Source organism: Doryrhamphus excisus, chromosome 20, assembly GCF_030265055.1.
Source record: "Doryrhamphus excisus isolate RoL2022-K1 chromosome 20, RoL_Dexc_1.0, whole genome shotgun sequence".
Taxonomy (NCBI): Eukaryota; Metazoa; Chordata; class Actinopteri; order Syngnathiformes; family Syngnathidae; genus Doryrhamphus; species Doryrhamphus excisus.
This window is the reverse complement of record NC_080485.1, coordinates 13,325,104-13,340,053: the sequence shown is the minus strand read 5'-3', so window position 1 is coordinate 13,340,053 and position 14,950 is coordinate 13,325,104. Positions and strand designations below refer to the sequence as shown.

At 39.1% G+C, this 14,950-nt stretch overlaps 1 protein-coding gene across 3 annotated transcripts in view; it reads right to left on the bottom strand.

Moving 5' to 3' along the window:
- Positions 1–14,950, bottom strand: part of grid1a (glutamate receptor, ionotropic, delta 1a) — a 300,893-nt gene that overhangs the window by 21,986 nt on the left and 263,957 nt on the right. For all 3 annotated transcript variants that reach the window (XM_058058873.1, XM_058058872.1, XM_058058871.1), the window contains exons 9-10: positions 4,847–4,948; positions 1,135–1,332 (exon numbers count right to left, since the gene is read on the bottom strand). In XM_058058873.1, coding sequence (XP_057914856.1) covers positions 1,135–1,332; positions 4,847–4,948 — 300 coding nt within the window. The remainder of the gene's footprint in view (positions 1–1,134; positions 1,333–4,846; positions 4,949–14,950) is intronic.

The following is a 14,950-nucleotide window of genomic DNA, read 5'->3' as shown; positions in this document are numbered from 1 at the left end:
AAAAGCATTAAAAAAATACAAATGTATTATTTTTTCGAATACAGCATGTGTGTGTGTGTGACAAAATCTGAACAAAATATAAACATACAACCTATGTAATAATATATTAATTAATCATAATATTTTTCAATAATACATCCAAATCCGAATAAATAAATAATACATAAAGAACATAATTATACTTATATATATATATATGTATATATATACTATATAATATTTAAGAAAACAACAGAGACCACCGGAAAGGCCATAAAATACAAAACAACTGTGGGATTATAATCAGCATAATAAATACCAATAAAAAAATTAATACAAATCTATTAAAAAAAACATAAAATATTTTTTTTAAATACCAGGGACATATTAAGGACCCCAAATTTGGAATATTAGTCATAGTAATTGCATTTATATACATTTTTGCTATTTTCTAAACATTCTTGCTATGGTCTTCTTCATGTTTATATATTTAGAGATGATTATTAATGTGTATTATTGATAGATGGATGCTTTAATCCTATACTGCAACCCTATACTGTAAAAAAAAAAACATGTAGAATATTACTATTATTATTATGATCAAGTCCTGTTTCTGCTATCTCTGGACCGGAACTCAGAATAACCTCAGCATTACTCGTGTGGACAATATGGTTATTAATGCTACACAGTGTATGTGAGATGAATATGATTCATGGCTAATGCATACAGTCTGGTGGACTCTCTTCATGGAAAATAGATATTTTATTCAGCAGCGAGAGGTGATCATCTTGGTGAAAGCAAGCCGCTGGTCTTAATTATATGAGGAGTGTTATGTTTCAGGGAGACAAAATTAAAAATGAAAAGAGTGGATGAAAGGCTGAATGGGATGGAAAAGTAACACGTGAGTCCATTAAGGAAAGAGATGAGTGAATATTACAATTCACAGTCACGTTCTCAAACTCTGTCCGTTCTTTTTTGCTTCAGAAACTGCAACTGATTTGTAGATAAAAAAGCTTTTGGGGTGTGTGATGTTTTTTTTTTCTGTTTCTCTTCCGAGAAATTGTGGCTCCTAATTGCTCCCTGAAAAAAAAATCATTTGGATCTAAATCTGGACAAAATTTTCTATGATAGTGAAAACAAGACAGCGTTACAAACCTTGCCAATGAGCTCGCCCATCATTCCGTTCCAGGAGCCGTTGGGGAGCACTGAGCCGTACTTGCCGTCTTCTACTTGGTAGATGTCGTACTTGAAGCCCAGGATCTTGGCCAGGGCATCCAGGACATCAATGGAGAAGCCCTTGTATCTCTTGGGCTGGCCCAAAATGTTCTCTGCCACCATAACGAAAGGCTCTTCCTGTTCAGAGGATGAAATGAGATGAGATTCTCATCAATATGCGGTTTGAAGCCTGACTTTTTTTGGGGGGGGGGGGGGGGGGGGGGTCAAAAAGGGAACACACTGCATGACTGCAAGTATATTTTGTGGATTACCTTGAACTCTTCTGGTTACTACCTATTAATATATTATTCATAACTGGTGGGAGGAGTGACACATTGAGTATATGACACATACAGTATGCTTGCTTGAGTGCAGCACGCTATAACTTTGTGGATTATTTTGGATCTTTTTGATTGTTTACTTTGAAAAAAATGTGGCAAATATAAATAATAACTGGTGGGGGGATGAAGACACTGTAGAGTTTGGGTGTGCTTGCTAGAGTGCTTGTGCATCAGCGAGGCTTTGATTTTGTGGATTATTTCAAGTCTCTTTGGTTGTTTTTATTAAGGAAATTAGCAATCACAAATAATAACCGGTGGGAGGAATGAAGGCATTGAGTATATGACACATAATGGTTTGCTATTTTCAACACGCTTAATAAAGGTGCATTGAAGTACACCGCATATTTATGTACAACTCCTCTGGTTACTACCAATTACTATATTATTCATAAGTGGTGGGAGGAGTGACACATTGAGTATATGACACATACAGTTTGGGTATGCTTGCTTGAGCGCAGCAAGCTATAACTTTGTGGATTATTTTGGATATTTTTGATTGTTTACTTAAAAGAAAACGTGGCAATTATAAATAATAACTGGTGGGGGGATGAAGACACTGTAGAGTTTGGGTGTGCTTGCTTGAGTGCTTGTGCATCAGCGAGGCTTTGATTTGAGTGTCTTTGGTTGTTTTTATTAAGGAAATTAGCAGTCATAAATAATAACCGGTGGGAGGAATGAAGGAATTGAGTATATGACGTATATACAGTAGTTTGTGTGTTTGTTCTTGTGTGCTCTTCCATATGTGAGTGTACCAGCAGGCTTTGACTTTGTGGATTATTTTGGGTCTCTTTGGTTGTTTTTATTAAGGAAATTAGCAGTCATAAATAACTGGTGGGAGGAATGAAGGCATTGAGTATATGACGCATATAGTTTGTGTGTTTGTTCTCGTGTGCTCTTCCATATGTGATTGTACCAGCAGGCTTTGACTTTGTGGATTATTTCGAGTCTCTTTGGTTGTTTTTATTTAGGAAATTAGCAGTCATAAATAATAACCGGTGGGAGGAATGAAGGCATTGAGTATATGATGCATATAGTTTGTGTGATCGTTCTTTTGTGCTCTTCCATATGTGAGTAATATGGAAATCATTTTTGGTTGGTTTTTATAAAGAAAGGTGGCAGTTAGAAATAATAACTGGTGAGAGGAATGACTCCAACCGGGGCTAGGGAAGTGTAGCACACTTCAAGCCTGCGTAGATTGCCCCCCCTCCCCCCAGTTTGGTCTATTTAGCTGCTGTTTATTTGCCAGTGCCCACAAAAAAACTAAATTGTTCATAAACTGTTGCTTTAATAATTTAGTATTTTGTTGGACTCCATATTTACTCTTAAGAAATTTGGGGTGACACCTTTATGAAGCGCCTCTAAGGCAGTCTTCATTGTGATAAAAATAGTCCAGTCAGTAACTGTTGACCCGTGGCGCTACGGCGCCATGGCAACAGTGATGCTTCATTAAAGTGGAAATGGACCTTTCCTTTTTTTTTTGCTACATTTAACACGGCGTATTGTTCGTCTTTATGAGGTGCCAGGGTAGAGTGCTGAAGGTGGACTAAAGCGGCACACACGGTAGAAAAGCGAGGGAGGCCATCTGCGTGATAAAGCGACACTGTAAACAGTGCTCGGCTGAACTTGGACGAGTAAACACAAGTGTGAGGAAACCGTGCATGAAGAGGAAGTGCAGTGAGGGGGAGGTAGCTGGAAGAAAGTTGGTGGAGGACGAACTGACTTTGAAGGGTTTTTTCAACGAGCCCGTTTTGTGAAAAGATCCGCTCAGGCGATGAAGTGACCAAGCTTTGTCACGCCGTCTAGAACTGTCCTTTGGTTTTTCTTCTCCGTTCCCCTGCCATAAAAGCTTCCTGGACCCGGTAGAATATTGAATTTCTTGTACATTACTGTGACCTTACTCAACTCAAGCAATCAAAAAAACAATCATTATGTGTTTTGATGACATGTTTCTGTACACAATTTTGCTCAAGGACGTATTTTTGTAGCACTTCTGGACTAGCTATAGCAGAGTATTGCACTTTTTGTATGAATTTTTTTATATTCATAACGTGAATCCATGTAAGTCTCTTTAGTACCTTATTAGCGACAGGTCCAAAAACATGGGCATTAACAGCCGTGGCTGTAGGCAACCTCCACATTGGATGTATCACAGCAGATTTATCTACCACTGCATGCGCTTTAAAATGTCCGCCGTGCTCCTCAGCCGTTACGTCATGCGAGTTACACTTGTCCTTACAGCGATTACAACATTGGTTCTGTAGCTGCTGTGTTGGGCAATTTACGCGTTAATGAATGAGTATATGCTAAAATAAAGCTATGTTTTCCTTTCCAGTTTCTCAGGCACGCCAAAATAAATATTAAAATAAAAACGTAATACATTGTACAAATAATTTGATAGCATATTTAGCTGTCCAACATATCTACCTCTGCATGCACTTAAAATGTTGCTACTCAGCTATTGGTGTGAAACTTTTGCGTGTTACACTTACTTACTTACATACTTACATACTGTTGTTTGCAATGAACTGATCTGCAATTTGCTCCTTGTCGCAATTCCAACATTGGTTCTATTGCTGCTGTGTTGTACAGTAAAGTAGCTAATGACTATGTGGCTAAGAGTAAGAGAGCTGCGTGGTCCACTTTCTCATGCACTCCAATTAATTTAAAATTTAAAATTTAAAATTTAAAATTTAAAATTTAAAATTTAAAATTTAAAATTTAAAATTTAAAATTTAAAATTTAAAATTTAAAATTTAAAATTTAAAATTTAAAATTTAAAATTTAAAATTTAAAATTTAAAATTTAAAATTTATTCATTCATTCATTCATTTTCTACCGCTTTTTCCTCACGAGGGTCGCTGGAGCCTATCCCAGCTAAATTTAAAATTAAAAATTTTTAAGTTTTAAGTTTTAACTAATTTAATATTTATATGTCTACTATTGTGTATAATACAAGTATAAAGGCAACTATTGGGGTGTTAGTTCTGTCTAGAGCACTCCAATAATGTTAAGACCAGATTTTAGAAGTTTTTCCATGTTCTAACAATTAAAATAATCCTATTTTATGAATTAAGAGTACTACTTAATTACAAGTACTACTACTTGTGGAAATGTACCTATGGTGCTTGGGTCTGGAACCCATGAACTGGGATTACTTTAACGAGTTTTATGAAATAACAGCCACACCATCAGCTGCTTCCTTCCTTTTTTTCGGGTTTAGGTCTATAAACGGCCCGGCTATCATTCAAACATTCATAACTACCCTCAGTTTTCGACCAAATCCCATCAATTGTACGGTAAATCCAACTCACCAGTAACGTCACGATCTTGAGCGTCACTCCCTGCATTCCGCTCTCAATCCGGTTCTCCTTTAAGCTTCCGTTCAGACCTCGGGTGGAATCCCACACCGCCAACTAAAGGGGAAGAAGGAAAGATGAACATTAGCCCGGAATAGAGAAGACTTTGTTTCATCCCAAATGTCTCGTTCCTCAGGCTTTGAGACTTTGGCACCGGGGAACAGAAAAGGGCCTTGGAAGCACACAAAATGTCCAAAATCACAGATTCATAAATTAAATATTTTCTTCATTAATAAAGCTGTTTATGACCTCCTAAATAAATTTTTGAACATTATTAGAGACATCCAGACATGAACTAACAGCCCTATAGTCACCTTTACACTCCTATTATCCAATATAGTAGACATTTTGTGGATTACCTTGAACTCTTCTGGTTACTACCAATTAATATATTATTCATAACTGGTGGGAGGAGTGACACATTGAGTATATGACACATACAGTTCGGGTATGCTTGCTTGAGTGTAGCATGCTATAACTTTGTCGATTATTTTGGATCTTTTTGACCATTTGTTTACATTAAGAAAACGTGGCAATTATAAATAATAACTGGTGGGAGGGGATGAAAGCATTGGGTGTGCTTGCTTGAGTGTTTGTGCATCAGCGATCCTTTGACTTTGTGGATTATTTTGAGTCTCTTTGGTTGTTTTTTTAAGGAAACCATTAGTCACAAATAATAACCGGTGGGAGGAATTAGCTCATCTAATTTGCATATAATGACACCAGGCCCAGAATTTGTCAGATTCCTGTCTCCAGGATATGCAACAGGTTCATGAAAATGTCTGATGCACAATGTCCATAAATAGAGAAGACTTCCTTTCATCCCAAATTCCCGGTCTCCTTCCTCACCGGGAACAGAAAAGGGCCTTGGAAGCACACAAAATGTCCAAAATGTATTAATAAGATGAAGAATTGAGATGTTCCGATCAGTATGTAAAATAATAACCGTCTTAAAAAGCAAAAGACGAGCCAAAGCATAACAAAAGTCATCATCCTAACAGCGACCCATTTGTAATACCGGTTGTGTTGGGGGGGAAAAAAAACAACAGCAGAATCTACAAAGACATGCGGTTACCAAGGCAACAAGTGTCAGCCATTAGCATGCTGTCAGGACCCTCATTCCAGCATCCAGCAGTCAACGCCGCCTGCTTTTGCTGCAATCTGCTGTGTACTTAGCGTTCGTAGCGTCCAGAGTGGCAGCGATGCGGACAGGACGGACTTGATGATTACAGGAAAAGAACGTCTGATAACAGATGTCATTAGTATCATAAAACGCCACGTGAATGTCGTGGAAATACAATTTCAGACCCATGTGACATTTGAGGTTGAGTGCTTCGCCTTTCCACCATGTCAGCTCTCTGAGCGCCGCGTCCACTCATGAAGGTTGATGTCGTTTAAATTGTTAATCAGCGCTGCGAGCTGGACGAGGATGCAGGAGGATGGCGACACGTCACTTTCATGTGTCTTTAAGATCGGAGCAGACAGGACAAGAAGGATGGCCTGAGGACAAACAACAGGCCTCGGTGGCCACAGAACACCTCGGTGACTCAAACGTGGAACGTCACTTTTACCCCCCAAAAAATGGTTCCTTTTCATTTACAAAATGTATAAAAGGAAAAGTGAAAGTCCAAGTGTACAATATATATTATGAACATATTGAATAAAAAAGAAAAGTCCAAAAAGAAGTTTCAGGTTTCATAGAGTTTTTTCTAAGACCCGGTCTTTGGACGGTCAGCCTGTGGTCCGTGAGTCTTGTGAGACCTCACCGGCTAGTGGTGTGTCGGTCATGAACGAACGGGTCAAAAGAAGTAGTTCTTTTTTGTGAACGGAATGAACAAGGTCACTGCCCCTAAAATATCCGTTCGGTTGGCTGAAGAGTCAGTTCACCGTTCCTTTTGCAGGGCGGGACTATCTGCGTGCTTGCCTGACTTATCCTATCCTAGCGCCTCGCTCTGTGGGTGGGCGGGGTTAGCTGACCAAGACCGAGTGATTGACCTCGTTTATTCCGTTCACAAAAAAAAACTAGTTCTTTTGACCTGTTCGTTCATGACAACACCACTAGTCATGAAGTGTTGTTGCGTGCGCTGTTGAGTCGGAACGAACGGGTCAAAAGAACTAGTTATTTTTTGTGAACCGAATGAACAAGGTCACTGACCCTAAAATATCTGTTCAGTCCGTTCAGTTGGCTAAAGAGTCAGTTCACCGTTCCTTTTGTCGCGCAGGACTATCTGTGTACTTGCCTGTCTTATCCTATCCTAGCGCCTCGCTCTGTGGGTGGGCGGGGTTAGCTGACTGAGACCGAGTGATTGACCTCGTTTATTCCGTTCACACAAAAAAAACTAGTTCTTTTGACCTGTTCGTTCATGACAACACCACGAGTCATCAAGTGTTGTTGCGTGCGCTGTTGAGTCGGAACGAACGGGTCAAAAGAACTAGTTATTTTTTGTGAACGGAATGAACAAGGTCAAAGCCCCTAAAATATCCGTTCAGTCCGTTCAGTTGGCTAAAGAGTCAGTTCACCGTTCCTTTTGCAGGACGGGACTATCTGCGTGCTTGCCTGACTTATCCTATCGTCGTGCCTCGCTCTGTGGGTTAGCTTACCAAGACCGAGTGATTGACCTCGTTTATTCCGTTCACAAAAAAAAACCGAGTTCTTTTGACCTGTTCGTTCATGACAACACCACTAGTCATCAAGTGTTGCTGCGTGCGCTGTTGAGTCGGAACGAACGGGTCAAAAGAACTAGTTCTTTTTTGTGAACAGAATGAACAAGGTCACTGCCCCTAAAATATCCGTTCAGTCCGTTCGGTTGGCTGAAGAGTCAGTTCACCGTTCCTTTTGCAGGCGGGACTATCTGCGTGCTTGCCTATATTATCCTATCGTCGCGCCTCGCTCTGTGGGTGGGTGGGGTTAGTTGACCGAGACCGAGTGATTGACCTCGTTTATTCCGTTCACAAAAAAAAAACTAGTTCTTTTGACCTGTTCGTTCATGACAACACCACTAGTCATCAAGTGTTGTTGCGTGCGCTGTTGAGTCGGAATGAACAGGTCAAAAGAACTAGTTCTTTTTTGTGAACGGAATGAACGAGGTCGAAGCCCCTAAAATATCCGTTCAGTCCGTTCGGTTGGCTGAAGAGTCAGTTCACTGTTCCTTTTGTCGCGCAGGACTATCTGTGTACTTGCCTGACTTATCCTATCCTAGCGCCTCGCTCTGTGGGTGGGCGGGGTTAGCTGACCGAGACCGAGTGATTGACCTCGTTTATTCCGTTCACACAAAAAAAACTAGTTCTTTTGACCTGTTCGTTCATGACAACACCACGAGTCATCAAGTGTTGTTGCGTGCGCTGTTGAGTCGGAACGAACGGGTCAAAAGAACTAGTTATTTTTTGTGAACGGAATGAACGAGGTCACTGCCCCTAAAATATCCGTTCAGTCCGTTCAGTTGGCTAAAGAGTCAGTTCACCATTCCTTTTGCAGGGCGGGACTATCTGCGTGCTTGCCTGTCTTATCCTATCGTCGTGCCTCACTCTGTGGGTGGGTGGGGTTAGCTGACCGAGACCGAGAGATTGACCTTGTTTATTCCGTTCACAAAAAAAAAAAACACTTGTTCTTTTGACCTGTTCGTTCATGACAACACCACTAGTCATCAAGTGTTGTTGCGTGCGCTGTTGAGTCGAAACGAACGTGAACATGAGTGAACGAACTGACTCGACACTGCTGACCGAGTCTACACAAGGGGCACAAGGGGGAGATCACACGCTAACGACCAATTGACCGAAATGACCGAAATGAACGGATCTTTTACTGAATGAACCGGAATGATCCAGTTCACTGAAATAAACAGTTATGCCCACCACTATCACCGGTTTAGTCGAGCTGGTTACTTACTTATATGGGCGTGCCCGGGTACAAGCTGAGTGGGACCAATCACAGTGGAGTGGGCATACCCATAAACCATTAAAACAGAGCATTTTGGAACTCCAAGAAAATACAGCTGGAATAAACGCAGGTTCTCAAAGATCTACAAAGCTTTCTGTGTTGGTTATTGTGTGTAGCTGCTCTATAGGAGTCCACAACTCAATACAAAGAGCTGTAGATGAGCATAATAGGTCTTCCTTTAAGATGCATGTATTTTTTCTAAATCATTTTATTTTATTTATTTATTTTTTTCCCAAAATTATTTTAAAAAATGCAGTATGCAGCAGGTGAGCTATTTTGAAGCTTCAGTGTTGCATAAGTCTACCGTGCACTTAACTTTGAACCTCAGCTTCATGAATTATAGACACTTCTTTCAGAGTGGGTGTGTGTGTTTCGTGGTGGGGGGGTTGTAATGTGTCATTTGTATGCTGGTTTGTGTCAATGATACAAACTTTTAAATAGCTTTCATTGATGCACAGTTCAGGAAGACAAAAACCAGCAACGATTAATACTCCGGGCAGTGACACATACTTAAAAAGTAAAAAATGATTAATATTTAAAGCATTTCCCTCACAAACTTCCCAACAAACTTTTTTAATATAGAAAACTGACTCTTTTTTTCAAGGTCTTATTGTATAAAATATACCCCCACTGGACATTATAATAAAAGGAACAATGTAGCAAGCATTTGCGCTTTAGATTGATCTTCCGAAGGAAACGTATCGAACAAACCCAGCAACCTACATCTCGGCTCAAAAAGAGGCCCCGTACTATATTGACATATTGAAATGATGTGACATTTGCCTTTTTAAAATGTCATAATTATGACAGGGCAGCTATTTGGCTAAGCGCAATCTGTCGAGTCATGAGCGAGTCTGTGGAAATCAATTCCCCGCTGACAAAAGGCAGGAATTCAAATAGAAAAGCCATCAGAAGAGCCTCAATTACAGGATGTGGTTATGTCCGACGCTTCCTAACAATGAACCACTTAAACGGCGTCATTATGGAAAGACGGTTGGTGCTCGTTGCAAATCTTATCGTCTTGTTGGTCGAGTCAATTGCGTGCTGCAACAGAATCTTACGCTCAAGCTTGTATGGGCGTCATTGATCGCAGGGGATTAATAAACTTGTCCATCTAACAAATGCAAGCGTTAGTTACACTTTATTACCTGTTAATTACCAGTTAATTACATCCAAAACTGTGATATATGAATTTCCGCTAAATATTTTCTTCAATAATAAAGCTGTTTATGACCTCCTAAATACATTTTTGAACATGATTAGAGCCATCTAGACACGAACTAACAGCCCTATAGTCAACTTTACACTCCTATTGGATCCAGGCCCAGAATTTGTCAGATTCCTGTCTCCAGGATACTCAACAGGTTCATGAAAATGACTGATCCACTCGTCTTTCAAGCAAACCTGGCCATCATCATTGTCATTTACAGTGGAATTTTGAACCCCAATGCTGCCTCCGCCGTTATTAGCAGTACATTATCTGCCACGGATTCTAACGCGGTTTTTGACACATCCACTACCTCCCATAGTGTGCAAGGTTTTTGATATCAGATCTCAAATCATAAGATATTTACATTTTTAAATAAAAAAAATTAATTGGCTTATCAATTAATTATTGCTGCGTCAATTAATTGTTACAGCTCAACAGTGGATTAATCAAAAAAAGTCATAATATTACCTAAATATTACCGCTTATTGCCAAAGACGTAATAGTACAACGTAATATTGCCAAATGTCGAATAAATCCCATAGCTTTAAGACTTCATTTTTGCAAATTTATCTTTTTTTTTTCTCGTAAATTTACCATCCTTTTTTCTCATAAATTTACTTTATTCTCAAAATCTCAGATTATCTAAGATTGTCTAAAATAATAATTTTTTACAATCTGTAAAAAAATAACAATGAATGACTTAATTTAGTGCCAATTTACCATAAAATAATTACAATATTCCATATTTGCAATTTGTTTCATAATAATTTGCAGTGTATTATAAAATAAAAACATATAACATATTTATATATATATATTTTTTCAAATATCAAATATATATATTCTTTTTTTTTTCTTTGCAAGCTTTAATGTTTTCACTACAGCTGTGCCCTCACTCATAGCCAGACACCCGGGACGAAAAAAAAAAAAAATGTCATGATGATTTAAAGTCAAAGGATGTCTTATCTGCAGCGATAGGCTGACACGCGAGCTGCGTGTCTGTCACCATGACATCTCCCAGCAGCGTTTATATATCTCAATGCACGGCGGCGGCAGGCAAAGAAAAGACTTGCATTACATGGAGTGAACGCTCTTATCGTTATGTACTGCTGAAAATGCAAAAAAAAAAAAAGGCAACTTGCGGGCTTTCAGATCTTACATTTTATCTCCATTTAACACAACTTGAGTTGAATATGTGAGGATAAAAGAATGTGTTTTTCCGCGGCGAGAACACTGCATCAGCAATCAGATCGATGACACTTGGGAGTTGGTGGGTGTATTAAAATAAAGACTTTTGCATTGAAATGTGAAATTAGAGTCGATGAAAGATATGGAACAGTGTTGAAATGACAGCAAGAAGCATATAGAAATGACATATGTCCTATATAACAACATATATATATGACAACTCCACAAAACAACAAGCGGGGTCACTGCACAGCTCACTAATCACAATCATGCTGCCAAGTAAATAAGAGATAAATGAGACATAAACATCAACTCCAGTGTTTACATTTTATAATATCGGATCTTAAGCAGGTTCTTGTTATGCCGGGAACTTTGGAGACCATCAGGACTGTCAAAGTTCACCTAAAAAAACTTTCTTCCATCTTTCAATGTCTTGTTTGGGTGCTCTTGTGCAAATTCCAAATTATCAATTTTGTGGCATTTTTGAAGACAAGGCCTTTGAAGGCCTTCTTTTGGAGATGCAGTGTGATGGTTATTGGACTGCACTCGGCACCAGTAACTACCATCATTTGGGCCCAAGATGCTCGCGTGACTGCACTTCACTCTTTTGTTCCATAACCTTCAGGATGTTTGAAGAAGTTTCAAATGCGGCCAACCTCAGCAGCAATGGCGAGAGGCCATTTTTTTTTTTTTTTTACCTTTGCCATCAAGAAATTATGACTATTATTACTATTATTATTATGACATCATTATGAATATCTGACAGAAAATGATTCTCGCTTTTAAAGACTGTGGTGTTAAGCTTGTGATCAGATGATGAGCATCCTAATTCGCTTTAAATCTTGTTTGGAATAAATTGCTAATTTATTAAAATTTATTTAAATGTAAATTTTTTAACTGGATTTAACATTTTGATCAGGAATGTACAATGGGGGATGATAAACAACAACTTAATGTAGCGCTACACATTTTACTCTTTACTAGAAGGTGTCGCAAAGCATGCTGGGAACCTGAATGTAGTCTAGCTACTAAATAACTACTAAATAGTAGTAATAGTAGTAGCTACTAGCTACTAAATACCGTATTTTTCGGAATATAAGTCGCACTTTTTTTTCATAGGTTGGCTGTTCCTGCGACTTATACTCCAGAGCGACTTATAAGTGAAAAAAAGTGTTTATGTTACATAAGCTGTTACATATAGCTGAATAACCATTGCATATTTTACACCTATTAGCATTAGCATTAGCATATCTTACACCTATTCAGCCTGTTCTCTATTCTTTTATTGTTAGAACTTGCCTTCCAAGAGGACGTAATGTCTGTTTTGGTCAAGTAGTTCAAATAAATTACCCGCAAAAAAATGTGACTTATACTCCAGTGCGACTTATGTATGTTTTTTTCTACCTAATTATGCATTTTCGGCCTTCTGCGACGTATACTCCGGAGCGACTTATAGTCCAGAAAATATGGTATAAGTTGCACTTTTTTTCATAGGTTGGTCTTGGGCGACTTATACTCCAGTGCGACTTATGTATGTATTTTTCTACCTAATTATGCATTTTTGGTCTTGTATGACTTATACTCCGGAGCAACTTATAGTCCAGAAAATACGGTATTATTTTGGTGCCCATGGCAAAATGCTAGTGTGAACGCCAAGCAGACCTGCAGCCTTATTGGGTATTTCATTTTTGCACCAAACTGTACAAGGTTTTGTAGAACCTAATAGTATAGCTTTTGTATAATCCTGAAAAATAAACAAACAGCTGAAAACATCCTTTCCTTGGCAGAGGTAAACGTAATATCTGGTTGCTGGCTTCATAAACCAGCAAAGCAAAGCAAATGAGATCTGTCGCTCGTGTTTGTGGCGACATCGGAGAAAAAAAAAGGATGTCGTCTTCTCCAGGGAACAAAAGTTACGGCCAAACAGAAGCGCAAACGAGCTGTGTTATACAGCAGAGAAGGACAAAAATGGCAGGCATCTCCATGACCAGCAAGTGGCTGTCCAATTTGGCTTGATGAGGTGGAGGAGCGGGGGTAGTGGGTGGCGGGTGGGGGGGTGTTGTGGGGGCACCACTGGGCCTCATTTGGGCTCCAGTTAGCGGCGCTTGGACCAATAACTGGCAGCCATAAGTGAATTATTGTACTGATTAGGCAGACACTGCTGTTTTTTTTTTGCTCTTCAAACCTGGCGAAACAACCTGGCGACCGCGTGTGCCAGATTGAGGTCAGTGATGACAAATTGTCTTGGCGACTCTGCGGAGACGACGCCCAGCTTGTTTTTCAGGAAGAATCGATGTTGGGACGCCTTACGCAAACTGATTTCCATGAAGCGCTACTGTATTATTATCATTGTATTCTGGTGTCGATCTGGTGTAGCAACTCTGACTGTTGCTGGAGCCTATCCCAGCTGTCTTCAGGCGAGAGGCGGCGTACACCCCCGACTGGTCGCCAGCCAATCACAGTGCATAGTTTGACTTTATTCCTGTAAATGTTCCTGCTCATTTCCCCATTTTTCTTTGTAGTTGTTCCTGTTAAATTCTGATTCTAAATTCTATATTTCTATTTACAATGTGTGATGTGCTACAAATGGCCCCGGACCGCAGTTTAGACACCCTGCAATTGCCAATATAGATACAACAACAAGATACAGTAATGGTTTAATTTCATTTGAACATGCATCAGATTACAATTGAATGCATCACATAATCAGTTATGACACATTTGTTCACTTCCTGCTTTCCTAATATAATTTAAGTTTTTTTTGTTTTGTTTTTTTTTGTCATGTTTTGTTTTGTTTGTTTTTATTTATTCGTTTAATTATTATTAAGGCGGCACGGCGGTCGAGTGGTTAGCGCGCAGACCTCACAGCTAGGAGGACCAGGGTTCGACTCCACCCTCGGTTATCTCTGTGTGGAGTTTGCATGTTCTCCCCGTGCATGCGCGGGTTTTTCTCCGGGTACTCCGGTTTCCTCCCACATTCCAAAAACATGCTAGGTTAATTGGCGACTCCAAATTGTCCATAGGTATGAATGTGAGTGTGAATGGTTGTTTGTCTATATGTGCCCTGTGATTGGCTGGCCACCAGTCCAGGGTGTACCCCGCCTCTCGCCCGAAGACAGTTGGGATAGGCTCCAGCACCCCCGGCGACCCTTGTGAGGAAAAGCGGTAGAAAATGAATGAATGAATGAATGAATTTTTCTTAATTTAATTTTATTTAATTTTATTTTTTTGTCATGTACCAAAGTACGAGGTGATATGACCATACAATGACATAATGGGTACCATAGTAGGTGTCAATATAGTGATATATATATATCACATCATGATTGGTTACATTTGTTCACTTCCTGCTTTCCTAATATATATGTTTTTGTTTTTTTAATTTTGTTTTGTTTTTGTTTTTTAATTTTTTTTAATTGTACAATTTTTTTTTTAATTTTTACATTTTTTAATTTTTTTAAATTTTTGTCACGTACCAAAGTACAAGGTGATATGAGCATCCAATGACATAATGGGTACCATAGTAAGTGTCAATATAGTGATATATATAGCACATCATGACTGGTTCAAGACTCTTCATCCTTGTATTTAGCAAACATCAACTGCTTGTATTGGTTCTTGAATTGGCTCATCGTTGTGCATTGTTTGATTTCCTTACTCAATCCATCCCATAGTTTGATTGCACATACTGCCTACATCCCCGGTACCATTGGGTTTGAGTTTG